General features: G+C 48.3%; 1 protein-coding gene across 4 annotated transcripts in view; it reads right to left on the bottom strand.

Moving 5' to 3' along the window:
- The window catches only part of IL1RAP (interleukin 1 receptor accessory protein), an 89,707-nt gene that overhangs the window by 10,598 nt on the left and 62,222 nt on the right, over nucleotides 1–16,887 (bottom strand). For all 4 annotated transcript variants that reach the window (XM_084847809.1, XM_084847810.1, XM_084847811.1 and 1 more), the window contains 2 exons: nucleotides 11,208–11,357; nucleotides 8,347–8,490 (listed from right to left, as the gene is read on the bottom strand). In XM_084847809.1, the coding sequence (XP_084703935.1) occupies nucleotides 8,347–8,490; nucleotides 11,208–11,357 (294 nt within the window). The remainder of the gene's footprint in view (nucleotides 1–8,346; nucleotides 8,491–11,207; nucleotides 11,358–16,887) is intronic.

Genomic DNA, 16,887 nt, shown 5'->3' with positions numbered 1-16,887 from the left:
GTACTGTTCCCTGTCCCCACTGCCAAATGCACAGATTACCTATCCCATTTTCCCTCCCAGTTTGTAGAAGAACCTTCCCAAATATATCCAACAGGCATCAACACTACACAACTATCCAATGGAAGCTAAGACTTTTCTATTCACTGGGGCACCTTAATATTTTATTCTGCTGCTTTTAAATGCATTCATTTAAATGTGTTAATTTTTATGCTGCTGTTTGGTGCTTTGCAATGGTTTAAAAAATGTCACTGTTCCTTAATCTTCTAAGTTTATTCTTATTTTAAATTGTTAACAGTTTTGCCCCCCTCCCCTGCCCCCATCCAGCTGAGGCTGCAGGCAAGTAAGCATCATGTATCAATTGGTGGCGTCAGATCCAAATCTTCGTTTGCATCAGAAGACGCATCTGGCCACTATGCAGCCCCTATATCAGCAATGCAGATGGATTCTGCTTCCAGATCACCTTTGCTGGATTAGATGCATTTATGCTACATTTCTGTACGCGGCCTTTGGGGAATTTGGAAAGATGACTAATAAATGCTATAAGTGAGTGAGCGAATGAAAGAACAGATAACTAAATACTCACAATGTTCATAACCCTGCCTTCATTCTCCTTTTCCTCACTTGTTGGTAGAGAAATTCAAGTAAATAAAAATGTGGATTTTAGAAGGAGAAGGCTCTCAATGGCTACTAGTCCTGATGGTTCTATGCTACCTCCAGTACCAGAGGCAGCATGTTTATGTACACCAGTTGCTGGGGAACATGGGTGGGAGGGTGCTGTTGCACTCATGCCCTGCTTGTGGGTTCCTGGTCGACAGCTGGGTGGCCGCTGTGTGAACAGAATGCTGGACTGGATGGACCCTTGGTCTGATCCAGCATGACCCTTCTTAGGTTCTTAAAGTAAATTCTGCAATATAAAAAATGGCAATTGGTTTTATTTGTATAATTTATCCTGAATGTATAACTTGAGCTGCCTGTTAGAGATTTGGGTGTGGGTAGTTTTGGGCTGCTGTTTTTTCTTTGTACTCCTAAGAGTACACAGGAGTCTGGCTAATGCTTTACCGCCCACTGCCTTATCACTTCCCAGTCTCTAACCTCCAAGGAGTGTATCTGCAGTCCCCGGCCATCATGGGAGAAGATACAAAAACATTGGGCCCCACTTACAACTCACAGGGAGACAGACGTGTCAGTGCGACGAACCTGCGTCTCCCTGGTTATATGAAGTCAAGAACATACAAAGCAGCAGAACAGCCCTGCTGGATCAGACCGAAGGGCCATCACAGCCTTGCAACTCCCATAATTCCCATATGGCCATACTGGCTGGGAATTATGGGAACCACAGGGCGACACATCTGGACGGCGCCATGTTGGGGATGTCCGGTCTGTTTAGTCCAGCCTCCGGTTCCCACAGTGGCCAAGCAGATGTCCTGTGGGACACCCACAGCAGCCCATGAGTGCAACGGCACCCTCCCCCTCACGCCCCCCAGAACTGGCACTGCGATGCCTCCGACACCGGAAGTAATGGACAGCCATCATGACTAGTGACCACTGAAGGCTTCATCTCCCATGAATTAGTCTAATCTCCTTTTAGATCCCTCAAAACTACTGGCCACCTCTGTATTTTATGGCATTCAATTCCACAGTTTAACTATGCACTGTGTGAAGAAATGCATTGTTTTGTCTGACCTGAATCTCAGCCAATCAGTTTCATTGGATGGTTCTGAGTTCTAGCATTATGAGAGAGAGAGAGAGGGAGAGAGAGAGAGAGAGAGAGGGAGAGAGAGAGAGAGAGAGAGATGGATAAAAGGTGACATGACACCACCCTGTTAACATTTCCCACATTCCACTCCATTTCTCTGGCTGCCACTTACAAGAAACCGTAACACAATGACAAAATCACTTTTTCCACATTACTGGAGAGAATGGGTTGGGGGGAGATGGAACAAGAGAGCCCATATATCTCCCCGTGATGTGTCGCCTGGGGCTCAGAATGGCCAAACTTGGCCCCATCTGTCTGAGGTCCCTCTCGCATCCACGTTTCCTTCCTTTCCATTGTCATGATTTTGATGACAGAAAAGGGGGGGTTGGCAGCTCCCACGTGATGTGTCCCTTCACAGTTTGATAAACTATTCCATGAGGTCTCCCCAAACCCACCAACCAGAACTTTGGGACAAATGTTTGGCATTCATCGGATGGAGATCTTGCATGGACATCTTACTCCCTCGGGCTGCCATACTGAAGTGAGTGGAGGAAGCGGCCTTGCCCAGGCAAAGGGATGCACTGGTGGGTTTGCTCTGTCTATCAAAACCAAAGGGGGAAGGCCATGTGGCCTGCCTACACCAGAGTGCCCAAGCCTGACAAGCGTGGAGCCAGGGTGACTGTCCTGGCAAGTGTGTTGTGCTGTGTGAGTTGGCTGGACCAGAACCAAGGCCTTTTTCTAGCAGCAAGTGGAGGTTCTGCGGCTGCCTTTAGCTAAGAAATGCCAAGTCAGCCTGACAGCATCTGTGCTAGTGCTTTGCTCTCTCCAAGAGGGTGTGAGTGCACATCTGGAAACGTTCCAGCTGGTTGGAAGGGGACAAAACATGGGGCCCTGAGGGGCTCCTCTGAGTCTGGTCCTGTCAAAGAAATCTGTGGGGCAGGGAAGCACCTGAATCAGGGGAAATCTCTAAATGTCAATGGAATTGCGGGATAATCCCTCTCCCGCTGCAGGGGCATCTAGGATGGCTTAATCCTCTGCCTACAATAGAGATGGATGCTCTCCAGCAAGCCAGAGATGAGCTGACAGCTATTTCATGCCTTGCCATGTTTCCCTAAGCAGATTAGCCCCCCACTTAAGCATGCAAGTGGCAGTGCAGAAAAAAGAAATGGGAAGAAACATTACACCAAGCTGGTAGGAGGCTAGTGTGTGGCTGAGCAGGGGATGGCCAAGAACCACAAGGCACACCTATGCGTGGGATTCAGAAGGTGCCCGCAATGCATCCCCTGAAGCATGTGCTCATAGGCAGAGCCTGGGAAATCCCCAATAACTGAGCGTTTGCATCCCAGTCCCATGCATGTGTATTCAGAGTACGCCTCGCTCATTTCAACTGAAACTTGCTTCCAAGGAAGTATCGATAGGATCATAGCCTTTCTGTGCAATCCTGTCCACTTCTATTCAGAAATACGTCCCAATAAGTCCAGTGGGACTTTCTCCCAGGTAAGTGTGTATAGGCTTAGAGACATGTTTCCCCACCCATGCATAGGACAGCATAATGCCAGCTCCCAGGAAGGCAGGCCACCTTCCCAGCCCCACCTTGATGGCCTATTCCCTACTGCCTTGTTAGAGGAGCCTTTGGTGAAGGCTCAGTTTCTTCTGCTTGCTTTTCACTTGTGTGGATTCCCTTTTTCTGCTGATGTCTATTTTATTATTATGGCTGCTGCTGTTTTTCTTCTGCTGCTGACACATAATTGCATTGTACTATTTTTACTATAAGACACTTCATGTTTCTACAAAGAAAAGCAGGTGATAGATAGATAGATAGATAGATAGATAGATAGATAGATAAAAATTTGTTTGGTCACAGTGGTGTTTCAGCAAGAAAATCTGTAGGATTCTTGGGTTGCCCGGTGCTGGCAGTCTTGTAGGGCTGCACTGCATGTAGCCATGAAGAAAGACATCCAGAATGGCTGTGAGAAAAGCCAGAAAAGTGGGGTGCGGGGGGGGGGGAGCCCTCTCTTCACGTAGCTCAAGCCAAAAGGAAATGGAGGGCTTGGCCACCATGTCAGGCAGAATAATGAATCAAGCTCTAGTGGACGACGTTCAAGGGCTGTTGGAGGGGAAGGAGTGCAAGGCCTGCAGGGGTTGGGGGTGGGATGGCTTAAACTGCATACAATTGTACTTTATTTGGGCACACAAATGGCTGTCAAAGGGCACTCACCACCTTGCTGTGTACAACTAAAATCTTTCCTCTCTAAGACTGAGGTCAAGCAATACCAGTTCTGCTGCAGAAGCCGGCTGGAGACAGCTCTGATTGGCAGGTAACTGCGACTTCACAAACCCACCTTCTCCCCATACCCAGAGCAGTTTTCCAAGTTTTTTTGAACCAACTTTCCTTTTAAGATGTAATCAGTGAATGAATTAAGGCAAAAACAAAGGTTGAATGAATCAACATAATGCAGTGCTTAAAAAAAATGTAGAGGAGGAGGCTGGCCCATCCAAAGCTGAATTAGCAGATAGCTGGTAAGTATGTCTGTCAAATGCAGTGTGAAGGTGGGGGAAACTCGGGCTCAACACTGTGCAGCAAGCCTTGTGTGTAAGGGAAGATGGTATAAAAAGACAGGGAAAATGGCCAGAGGGAAGAGAGTTTAGGAGGCTCTTGAATCAGTGATGAAAGGAACCATTCAAAAGGCAGCCAGCCTGCCTGCCTGTCGCAGAGATAGGGAACGTGTGGTTGGACTACAGTTTCCCGTCATACCTCATCGCTGGCTAAGCGGGCTCAACAACATCTGGAGGGCCACGTGTTCATCCCCCATGCCTGATCTATAGAAATACATAAAATCCGAGCCCAGAATCTTACAGCTAGCAAGTAGACCCTGGGTGTGACTTTTGCTGGAGGTCACGCTGCGCAGCAGGAGAGGAAAGGGCAACTCCAAGTCACAATCTGAGAGCGGCTTTGAAGGGAGAAAGTGCTGCAGCCAGGGAGCCGCGTGAGCCATGCAAAGAGAGCAAAGCACGGCGGTCTTCTCAGCTCATCTAAAATAGCAGCAGAACAGAAGGAGCCGAGCAAAAGCCTTGGTAGCGGATTCTGCCTGTGAATAGACATCTGTGACTAAAACCAGGAGAGAAAGGGACGCTCGCTGACAGCAGATGACGGCTCTGCTGCCTGAATTTCATGCCCAGCTTGGCTCAGCCTCCCTCGTCCTTGTTCTACAGAGGGCACGAGTCCATGGCAGACGCAACATGTCCGAGTCCTGGGCTCAGTCCGTCAAGCGAATTCACATGGCAGCTTTCTGCAAAATTCCATTGGGGGTGGGGAGGGAAGGGCAGTTTTCTCCCCAGGATCAGGGAGCTGGAAAACTCACCTCATGGAGTTTCATACATCCATACTCCATTGGGGGGGGCACCAACTTCCCCCATGAGATTCTGCAGAAAGCACAAGCAGGGATCTCAAGGCTGGGTCCTTCCTCCATTGAGAACCAGTGTAGTGTGACAGCCAGTGTGGCGTAGTGGTGAGAGTGTTGGACTGGGACTTGGGAGACCCGGGTTCTAGTCCCCACTCGGCCACGAAGCCCACTGGGTGACTGTGGGCCAGTTACTGACTCCGTGGAGTAAAAAAGATGGTCTATAAGTGTAACACAGTAACAGGAGGCATCTGAATTGCTGCGGTGCATCACGCTCATGTGACCATATGCACCGGTGTGCGCGGTTCCCCACTCCAAAGCACAGCCAGCAACAGCTGTGACTTGTGCAGGCCTGAGTCACTGCTGTGCAACACGTGTGCAGTTAGCTTCCTTGCACAAGCACTTCGTGCGTTTCTAAGAGCTGATCTGTTCGGAAGCCATCCGAAGAGCCTGCAGCGTGGCCTGCATGGCTACCCGCTCTACCCTCGCCTCCCGTCACACCCTCCAATTCATACACCCCTCCTGACTCTTGTGTAGATGTTGCACCCTTTCCCCACCTCCAGTACTGATTCGCATTATGTACTGAGTGGAATTTAGATCTGGGGGATGGGAGGGGGGAACAACATGAGCAGTTGAACTGGAATATTGTTCAGCCATTCCAGAGAAAATATCCCCAATGAGGCCAAGTAGGTAAAATTATGCCTATTATTAGACAGACTTATGACCATCTCAGAGGAGGCATTTTTTCACAGAACTCAGAAACTGCCTGAGTTCTGCGGAGCTGAAATACACTGGCATCTGCTTAGGTTAGTGCAATGAAAAGATGTCCTGTTAGGTACCAGGTGAGAAACTCTGATGCAGAAGAAGGAACAGAAGCCCTCTGCACAACCGTGCTGGGTCCCTGCAAAAGGGCGAGAGCAGCAGAGGGGAGTGGCGCTCACGCCAACCATTCTGGCTCTCAATGCACAAGTCAGGAAGACCTGTCGGGCAAACAGACGCCATTTCACCATAGTTGCTTCTGGGCACGTTACAGACAACATATAGCTGCTCTCAGACTGTCTGAGGGTGTATCAGAACTAGAGCAAAACATGGAACATTAAAGTAGATGGAAACTCAAATCCAACTCTGGAACATGAACCTTGCAGTCTTCCTTTATGTGAGGCGTGGCCTTGAATCTAACATCATGCTTAAAAAGCAGAGGCCTGCTCCACTTGCAGATGCGCAGGGCAAGGTGCAAATGCTTCCATGCATGCAAACCGCCCTGGCAACCCGTTGGGGGCCAGACATGCCAGGCTGGCTGTAGCTACGCCCTATGGCCCGCACATGGCGATGTTCCATTCCTTGCTCCCCAAGGCCTGTCCCCAGCCATGCTATGGTAAGAAGGGGTCTTCCATCCCCTCAGGAGTTTGGTTGCACGGAGGGCTTGGGCAGAACACACATGCAGCAGGATGAGGCCTGCTTGATGGGCAGGGAGCATGCCCACTGGGTCCCTCTGGGTGGGGCCAGTGGAAAAGGGTCTGGCCCCCAGGTGGGCCAGAATGGCCCCCAGGCCTGAGGCTCAACACTCCTGCTCTAGACTGACTGGCCCAGCTGGCCGGAACGTTCCTGTCTGATCAGCTCCTTCCTCCTCACTCCCACCTCCTCAGCCTTGGCCTTCGGAGCACGAGGCTCCCCCTACCCTTGGGGTGCCCCATCCTCCGGGACGGTCCAACGCTGGGATGGCACGAAGCTGCACTATGAGCCCCTGCATATAAAGAGGACTGCATTGGGAGACCTAGTGTGGCGTAGTGATGAGAGCGCTGGGCTGGGACTTGGGAGACCCGGGTTCTAGTCCCCCCACGGCCATGAAGCTCACTGGGTGAGTTTGGGCCAGTCACTGACTCTCAGCCTAACCTACCTCACAGGGCTGTTGTGAGGATAAAGTAGAGAGAAGAGGGATCCTTGCAAGAGGGCGGGGGGGGGGGAAGGTGGCATATAAATGTAATAATAAACAAAATCAAAGCCATGCCCCAAGCCTTTAACCACATGTGAAGATGTGGAGGCAAAAATCCCCCAAGTGTAAAGCCAAGCAGAGCTTCTTGTGTGGTGGAGTGGCTAAGAGCTGCCCATCAGGAGGCCTCTGTTTGAACATGGCCTCATCCAGGAACTCACCAGGCAGCCTTAGGCAGGCTAATTTCTAGCAGCACCATCTGCAATACGACCCACTCTACAGGGCCGTTGTAAGGATTATAAGATCAAGTATGTGAAGCTAAGTATTGCAACATTGCCCCTGGCTCCGCAGCCAGGGCCCTCTAGCCATCCCCCCCTCTCCAGTTGCCCGTAATACCTCTCCCACCCCCAGACTCTTTTCCTTGCCATCACATTACTTGCTAAAATAATACCAAGATCTGCATAATGAGTACAGAATAAAGCTGCCAATTTTACGAGCAACAGGAAACATTTGTTTATACTAATCCCCATCGTTTACTTTGGAGAACTGGAGTTCTGGCACTTAATTTGGATTTTCTTTAATAACACTGAGTAAGAGCAATGCTGACAAGAGTTCGGCAATTTCCTCGGTGGCCTGATCCTATACTAGTAACCTCCTTCGGCGACAAGGAAGGGCCAGAGCTTCATGAAATGTTAGCTTACCTGGCAAATATAGACAGGTATACATGGGTGCAAAGAACAAAACTTGAAACAAGGGAGGCATTTCATGGCCTTTGGCCACTGTTGCATCCCTCCACCCCACTGCCAAGCAGGGATAACATTTCATAAAGCCAACAAAGCTGGCTTAAGCCTACTAAACCCTCCACTGTAATAAATCAGTTATTCTTTAAGGAACTTCCTGCGAGCGACCTCAGACACTTTGCCATGGGAACAAGCACAAAAACAAAGCAAAAGCCCATTCTGGGGGTGGGGGGAGAGTGGAAGACCAACAGTCGGGGGTTTTAAAGCCATGGCAAACGGCTTTCAAATAAAATGTAATTGCAAAGCCCTGTTGCTCTGTCTTTGCTATGAACTGCCCCACTGCTCTTCTCTTGTAGCTTCTAGCACAGCTTTCCCCAGCCTGGTGTTGGACTACAACTCCCAGTGTAGCTGGCTGGGGGATACTGGGAGTTGTAGTCCAACACATCTGGTGGGCATCCGGTTGGAGAAGGCTGCAGACGGGCGTGTGTGTGTGTGTGTGTGTGTGGGAGAGGGAGGGAGGAAGGGAGGGAGGGAATGACTGTGGAGTGCTTGCCGCGGTTGCACATTTGAAATACTCACTTCCCCCCGGGAGACTGTCCCTGTCAAAAATGCACAGCTTGTAGCCAAACTCGTTCTCCAGAACCCCTCGCAGCGTCAACAGCACAAACTCTTCTTCCTCGGCATTCCTTGCGTAGGACACATAAATGTCATACTCCTTCCCGTCTGACGGCCCCGGTTGGAGAGAACCAAAGAAGGGAGAGGGAGAGAGAAAACACTTGCGTCAAGCGGGTACATGTGGTTCTCCCTCACCTGCCCCCGCTCCAGGAGGGAAGCAGAACCACCAGGTCATGAGGCAGAGCGCTGCAGGGAACGAAGCGTTCTCCACTTCGCCAGCGCCACCCCCCCAGGGGCTGTAAAAAGCACACTGCGCTGACTGAAAGGCTCAGCAAGAAAACCTGCATCCTCCGAACCCCCGAAGAGGCACAGAGGCTTTCCAGTCCAGACAGGGGAGGCCAGCTAAAGCTCTCCGGTTGCTAAGGGCACCCCTGCAGCCTTAAATTGAAAACTTTCAGCCTAGAGGGAGGACTTTGGCCCTTGTGGGATAGGAAGCTAATGTGGGAAGTCGGAAGATGGACTGACAAGCAGGCTTTCCGTGGTCTAAAATTATCCTTTGCCAGCAGCTGCCACGTGAAAAAAAGATTAGGATGTTCAGCTGCAACCCCTATGTCAACATTAACATTGATTTATTTTAACACTGACACATATTTCTAACTTGGCTTTTAACATCATTGCTATGTTTTTTAAGGTTATTTTTAATGTTTTACTATGTTTCTATTTGATTAAGGTTTCTATTTTCCGAAGTTATTGTAAATAGCTTTGCATAGCTTCAGAAAGGCAGTACAGAAATGCAATAAATACATTAAATAAACTATATATTTTTAATACACATGTATGCATTTAGTGTGCATATAGCTTTACTGTGTGTTGTATTGTAGATTGTGGATTTTAACACTGTATATCAATCAGCTCAGGTGCATTTGGGGTAAAGTTATTAATAATAATAATAACAACAACAACAACAATAAAACATGCTATGAAATAGCATAATACCACAAAGCAATAAAAGCAATCAGCACAGCAGTTTAAAATACAATAATCACAAAGGACAAATCACTGCAGCAACATTTAACCATGCAAAGCCTTAGTAAATCACACTGGGGAAATATACACAGTTTTAGAATATTCAAAGCATCCCATATATATGGCCTTGTAATCCATACAACAAAATCCATGCCATAAAGGCAAAACTGAAGTACTTTGGCCACATAATGAGAAGACAGGATACCCTGGAGAAGATGCTGAGGCCAGGGAAAGTGGAAGGCAAAAGGAAGAGGGGCCGACCAAGGGCAAGATGGATGGATGATATTCTGGAGGTGACAGACTTGACCTTGGGGGAGCTGGGGGTGGCGACGGCCGATAGGAAGCTCTGGCGTGGGCTGGTCCATGAAGTCATGAAGAGTTGGAAGCGACTGACCGAATAAACAACAACAATCCATACAACGACCCTGCAAGGTTATCCCCCATATTACAGATGTGGGATGGGTTCGAGAATGAGTGGCCCCCTTAGTGAGGAGACAGACCAAAGCCCAGTATCCTGTTCCCAACAGTGGCCAGCCAAATGCCTCTGAGAAGCCCACAAGCAGGGCAGGAAAGCCAGGCACTAGTGAGCCACTTCACCACCCTTCTCCCCTGTCCCCAGAAAAGTCTTTATTACTAAATATTTTAAGTGGAATAATACGCACATATGCACTTCCCTAAAAACAAACAAACAAAATTATTTAAAAGGCCTCCATGCCTTCAAACAAATGGAAAAAAATGCACTCTCAGATCCAGGCTGAAATGTGAAATAAGAAGCCAGGCCCTTACCTTGACTAAAGGAAATGTTGATGGGATCGTGCACACCACAATGGCCTAGTGTTGTAATGGGCACAACTGATTGTGCACATGGCTTACAACAACAATGTGAATAATAACAACAACAACAAGCTTCAACAGGTAGGCACGGTACAGTAATCATATTAAAAAGAATAAACACTGCCCACACATTTACGATATAAAAGACAAGAGCATCTGGAAAGGAAAAACAAGGAAAGAAGGGGGAGAAAGGAAAAGAGAAGCAGAGGTTAGAGGTCACAGAAGGGAGAGGGGCTCCATTCTCACATTCTGTTCAAGCAACTGCAAGAGGAGAGTGTGAATGGTGAGCGGCATTCCAGACAAAAGGGGCTGGAAGAGAGGAGGAGGGAGGTGCAAAACAGAAAAAGCGACCTGAGGCGCTTAGCCAAGAGGAAAGTTGAGGGGGCAAAGACAGAGAAAGAGAAAGCAGATGTAAAGGGGGTGGGAGGGAGAGACTGAAAATGGGAACGTTAAACCCTACCCTGTAAGGAAATAGACGCCAGTGAAGGGAACGTAGCAAAGGAGAAACATGGGCAAGGCAAGAGACAGGGAAAAGAGCAAGAAGCAGCAGAGTGAAGGAAGACGGGGACAGGACAATGCTGAGAAAGTGGTAAGCCAGAAAGAAGAGGAGCGCATCAGTCAAGCCAAGAAAGGAACGGAAATCTGAGGCAACAGCTAACGGCGCATGAGCAGTCCCCACATTAATCACAGCCATTCTGCGTGTAAATCTGGAAGACAGGTGGAGAGAAATGTCGGGCAGAGCTAAGCCATGGAAGGAATATGCAACAGAACAAGGCAAATCCATTCCCTCGAGAAGAAACTGGGGAAACGTTTCCTGGCATGGGGAGGAAGTGAAGGGTAAAGCTTGAACGTACACCATCCCTATCTGTTGAAAGGCAGCAAGCCCATGGCGGCAGAGAGATGCCAAGGCCCAGAGTGGCCAGTGGCGCAAGGCAAGGGGAACCCGGCAGTCCCAACCCCCTTACCGAGGATGGTTTCATCCGTCCCAAAATGGGCTCGGTAGAAGAGAACCAATTCAAGCCAGTAGACGTGGTAGACGATACTTAGGAGGACCACAAGGAGGACAGTCGCTCCCAAGCCACAGACAAGCTCCACGGTGTATCTTGGTACTGGAGCTGTGGGGATTAAACGGAGAAGGGGGGGTTTATTTTCTTTACACAACCTATATTGATCTACATCAATAAAATATCCAAGTGGTGGACAATAAAAGGGGAATAGCAGCAGCAGTACTACTACTACTACAGACTTTAAAACTTTAAAATCAAATTGTGCCATTAAAACCACGACTGCTTAGTCAGGGAGGCTTGTTCAAATAAAAAGTCTTCAGTGGGTGCTGAAAACAAAACAATGCTGGCGCGGCCTGACATCAAGAGGCAGAGAGTTCCATAGAAATGGGGTGTGCGGGGGGTCGCCATTCTTCACGGCAGCAAAGCTCAAATTTAATCTGGGTAAAATACACCTGGGGGGCACAACGAAAGGGAAATCCTGCAACGACAAGAACAGTGATCTGCTACCTAAACAGGGAGAAGCAAAGCCGGGGGGAAATCTGGGATCATTGTTTCCATGGTTATTTCCATTTGTTTTAATGTGATGCAAGATAGATATCATAGCCAAAGATGACCCCTACTGTGGCTGGCAACGTACACATGTTCAGATGCACTCTGGCTGCACTATGGCTTCTTTGATGCTGCTTCAGAAGGGACAGCTGCTTGGCACATGCCCAGAAGGCCCGCTTTTTAAAGCAGAAGCTAGAAGCTACTTCCATTCACAAAGGGTATGGACTCTGCAAAAAGCACTTTGAGCTTAGGTCTCACCCCCACTTCCCCTGCAAAAAACTTTGTTCTGCACATGGTCAGAGGCACACAGCTTTGTGAGCTGCCAGAATGTCTGAAAATGAATCTGGACACCCTTAAGCGGGGCTCCTGTGGTTGAAGAGCAGCTCCAAGGAAGCCTTGAGGAAGACATGGGGGGAGCCGGGCGGTCTGTGCCAGACACAATGCACAGAATGGTGAGAGGTATGGAGCCAGGACTGGGCAGAGGAGGCAGAGGAGCAGCAGCAGATGAACCCAGCAACATGCCACAGGCCTCTGTTGTTGCTTTTAAAAAATGATTGACCACAGTTGTGTCCTTCCGTATTGAGGTGTTCCCTGGGTGGCTTAGGGATGTGAAGGAAAAATATAACACACTACAAGAAAAGACACGCACACCACCAAGACGCACAACCCCTCCACAAAAACACAGGAGGCAGCGTGGTGCAGTGGTGAGATTGTTGGGCTGGGTCTCGGGAGATCAGGTTCGGGTCCCTGCTCAGCCGTGAAGCTCACTGGGTGTCTTTGGGCCAGTCACAGAATCACAGCCTGACCTCCGTCACAGGGTTGTTGTGAGGATAAAATGAAGAAAAGGAGGACCAGGTAAGCCTTGCCTTGAGTTCATCACAGGAGAGAAAAAGGTGGGATGTAAATGTAGCACTTAATAAAAATAAATAAAAAGCAGCAAAATCCAGCATATGAAAACTCAAAAGAGCATACTGGAACAGCAGCTCTACTCTTCGTCTGCTTAAAAAGTGAGAAAAATGAAAAGGTCAGGGAGGAAAAAATGGTCTTTGCTTGGCAATGAAATGATATCGAAGTCGGAACTAGGCATTTCTCCGTCAGGCAGGGGCCTGCTGCTGAGAAAGGAAGCCCCTCTGCCCATTTGGGACCTCCTTGTGCACTCATGAAACCCTGAAGCCAAGGGTGCAATGCCGGAGCAGGGAGTGCCTGAAGTCACGCTTGCCCCTATTTTCCGTCTGGAGGTCCGCTTGCGAAAGCCAGTCACAACCAGTCAGAAATCTCTGTTTCTGCAACTAGTTTCCCAGCATGTCCGGTCAAGCTGGTTTGGAAGCGAGAAAGCTGCCTCCTGCCTAAGGCAGCTTCCAAGGACAGATACCCACAACAAGCTACAGGCTGTGAAGACCAAGGAAGGCAGGAAGGCTTCGGATGGCCAATACTGCCCAACAAGCAGGGATTATGGGAGTATAGTCCCACACAGCTTGGGGAAGGCCAAATACTGGGCTATTTTTATTTATTTATTTATTATTGCATTTATATCCCGCCTTTTTTCCTCTTGCAAGGAACTCAAGGCGGCTTACATTATCCTCCTCCTCCTCTCCATTTTATCCTCACAACAACAACCCTGTGAGGTAGGTTGGGCTGAGAGTGTGTGACTGGCCCAAAGTCACCCAGTGAGCTTCCATGGCCGAGTGGGAACTAGAACCCGGATCTCCCAGCTCCCAGTCCAACACTCTTGCCACTACACCACACTGGCTAGACGGACTAACTGTCTGACGGGATGCAAGGCAGCTCCTGATGTTCCTATCCGTTTGCATTATCCTCTTCCAGTACCTAACAGATTGTCCTGGAGAGGTGAACATATGTATGAGTGTGTGCGTACGTCCATGTGAAATAGGGAGATCATATTTAAAGTGCTGGTTTTGACCTTTAAAACCTTAATTGGTCCGAGACCAAATTACCTTCACGAGGGGAGTTGCTAGGTTCTTGAAAGATCTGGGGCACAGGCCCATAACACAAATTTACATATATATATCCGAGTCTAAGCACACCTCTAATTGTGTGTGTGTGTGCGTGCGCACGTGTGGTGTGCTTGCGTGTGTGTATAGATTACATACACACATACATATATACATAAGGAGCGCCGGGCAGAAAACAACAGAATGACATTTAATAGGGATAAATGCCAAGTTCTGCACCTAGAAAAAAGAAACCAAATGCACAGTTACAAGTTGGGGGATACGTGGCTCAACAACATTACAAGCAAGAAGGATCTTGGAATTGTTGTCGACCACAAGCTGAATATGAGCCAACAATGTGATGTGGCTGCAAAAAAGGCAAATGCTATTTGGGGTTGCATTAATAGAAATATAGCTTCCAAAGTATAGCTTCCAAATCCTGTGAAGCACTAGTTCCCCTCTACTCAGCACTAGTTAGGCCTCATCTGGAGTCCTGTGTCCAGTTCTGGGCACCATACTTTAAGAAGGATGCAGACAAACTGGAGAGGGTTCAGAGGAGGGCAACAAAGATGATCAGGGGACTGGAAACAAAGCCTTATAAGGGTAGACTGAAAGAACTGGGCATGTTTAGCCTTGAGAAAAGAAGACTGAGGGGAGACAGGATAGCACTCTTCAAGTACTTGAAAGGTTGTCACAGAGAGGAAGGCCAGGATCTGTTCTCCATCATCCCAGAGTGCAGGACACAGAAGAATGGGCTCAAGTTCCAGGAAGCCAGATTCCGGCTGAACATCAGGAAAAACCTCCTGACTGTTAGAACAACATGAGAATGGAACCAATTCCCGAGGGAGGCGGTGGGCTCTCCCACACTGGAGGCCTTCAAGATGAGGCTGGACAGCCATCTGTCAGGGATGCTCTGACTTGGATTCCTGCTTTGAGCAGGGGGTTGGACTCGATGGTCTTATAGGCCGCTTCCAACCCTACTATTCTATGATTCTAAGTGTGCACTGACGCCCCATCCCACTTCAACTCAAACTTCGATTCAGCATTTTGGAAAACATCCTGCCTCTGCTCGGGCCAATTTGTAGTCGGACTACTTCAGCTCAGCACCAAACCTGAGTCAAGGTTTGGAAAAATGAGTCTTTATGCTTCCTGCTATGTACCTTGGGAAATTAGAAAAAAAAGTGTAAGTTTTTTCTCTTGATCAGAACGGGGTGATAATTTCAGGCATAGTAGCCCTCTAGAAGGGGATTACACCTGCCCAATATCAGAAAAATAGGTGCAGGTTTATATTTTGATGTTCTTTTAAAGGGAACAGCCAATAACATTTTTATCACTTTGAAGAATTGGATAAACCTTTCAGGATTCATTGCCCCATCAAAGGAGATCATGTCTGCCAAATTTAGGAATGATAGCCACAGGGGTTTTTGTGCAAAGATGGCCTTGATAGTTGGGATCTCCAAAAGAGGACATGCTTATCTCCCTATTTTCCTTGTGGACCATTGTTCTGAAAATTACAGACAGCCTAGAGTGGTCCCTACGTAAGAAACCAGCAAAGTTTCAGAAGGAGAGGTGCAGCAGTTCATGTCGAAGAGGAGTTCTCCAATTCGGGGGAGGGAGTGATTTGCTTTCCCTTCCCTTCACCCCTTCCCCAATAGTTTTTGGGTAAGTTTGTAAGAAAATGCACAGGTCATTAGAAGTGTCCCCCAGGCAAGAAACCTGCTAAGTTTCTGAAGGATATACATGCATGCAAATTTAGAATTACTAGAATTTATTTACATTTCACCAATGTTAGCAGCAGGGGAACATGGGTGGTAAGGAGCCACTGCGCTCATGCCCTGCTTGTGGATTCCTGGTCAACAGCTGGTTGACCACTGTGTGAACAGAATGCTGGACTAGATGGACCTTGGTCTGATGCAGCCCAGCTCTTTTTATGTTCTTAAATAGAGAGTGCCTCTGAGCATATGCAGAATGCTTTTCTTTCACCACTGAGCACTTACATTCTCCCCCTACCAATTCTATTCCCCTCCATGCAACCCTCCCTCCTCTTCCTACCATCCTCCAGCAACTCTTCATCAAAACAGACGTCTTGCTTTGTGCAACTACCTCCTCCTTGTTATGCACAAGCTCTCATTGTATCATCCTCCCCATAACTTCATTTATGCCAAGACTTCACCAGGATTCAGCCAAGGAGTCTGCTTTCAAAACTAGGGTTAAGTTATGGAGAAGCTCTGAGCATGTACTAAGTGCCTTTCCCTCATCACTGAAGCTAGAGTTCATGCTAATGGACACAGACACACACATGACAAAACACGCATAGGACTGAGCTGAAAGGGTAGTCAATTCATCAGACGGAATTGGGTAGGCACTGTATTAAGCCTGGAGTACCATGCTCACAACTCAGGACTTATTTCTGAGTAAACATGCAGGACGTCAGGGTGCAAACCTCCCTGCAAAAGTAATCTGTGGTGGAATTCTATGCACACTCTCCTGAGGGTGAGCCTCATTCAACATAATGGGGCTTCTGAGTAGGCATACAGAGGATTGCATAAATGAGCAGTATTTATCTCCCCTCCACTTAAAAAACAAACCAAAGACTCCTATTTTTTATTATAGCTTTCTGTTCATAGGAACATAGGAAGCTGTCTTATACTGAGTCAGGCCCTGGGTCCATCTAGCCCAGTACTGTCGACACTGACTGGCAGCAGCGGCTTTCCAGGGTTTCAGGCAGGAATCTCTCCAGCTCCATCTGGAGATGCTGGGGATTGAAGCCGGGACCTTCTGCATGCCAAGCATGTGCTCCACCACTGAGTGACAGCCCTTCCTATTGCAGGATAATGGCAACTGACAAACAAAACAGCCCCAGATTTGTTTCTCTGCAACCATGTGAACCCGCTTTTCTCAAAGGCTTGAGTGAGGAGAAGGAGAAAAACCAACCCTCTTGTCTGTTTGTATAAAGTCAAATACAGTTCAGAACTTCTCTTGCCCACTGAAGAGAATTCTCTTTAAGAATTCCCCAAGATATGCCCTGTGTGGAATAAAGAACACAAAGAAAGAACGGGGGGGGGGGGGGAGGTTCTTGGAAATGTATGGGAGGGGGAGAGAATTCCCTAAGCCAAGTGGCTCCTTTCAGAGAGGAA

Source organism: Heloderma suspectum, chromosome 3 (assembly GCF_057233095.1).
Source record: "Heloderma suspectum isolate Gila_16-S chromosome 3, 16-S_ref, whole genome shotgun sequence".
Lineage (NCBI taxonomy): Eukaryota > Metazoa > Chordata > Lepidosauria > Squamata > Helodermatidae > Heloderma > Heloderma suspectum.
This window is presented reverse-complemented; position numbering and strand designations above follow the sequence as displayed.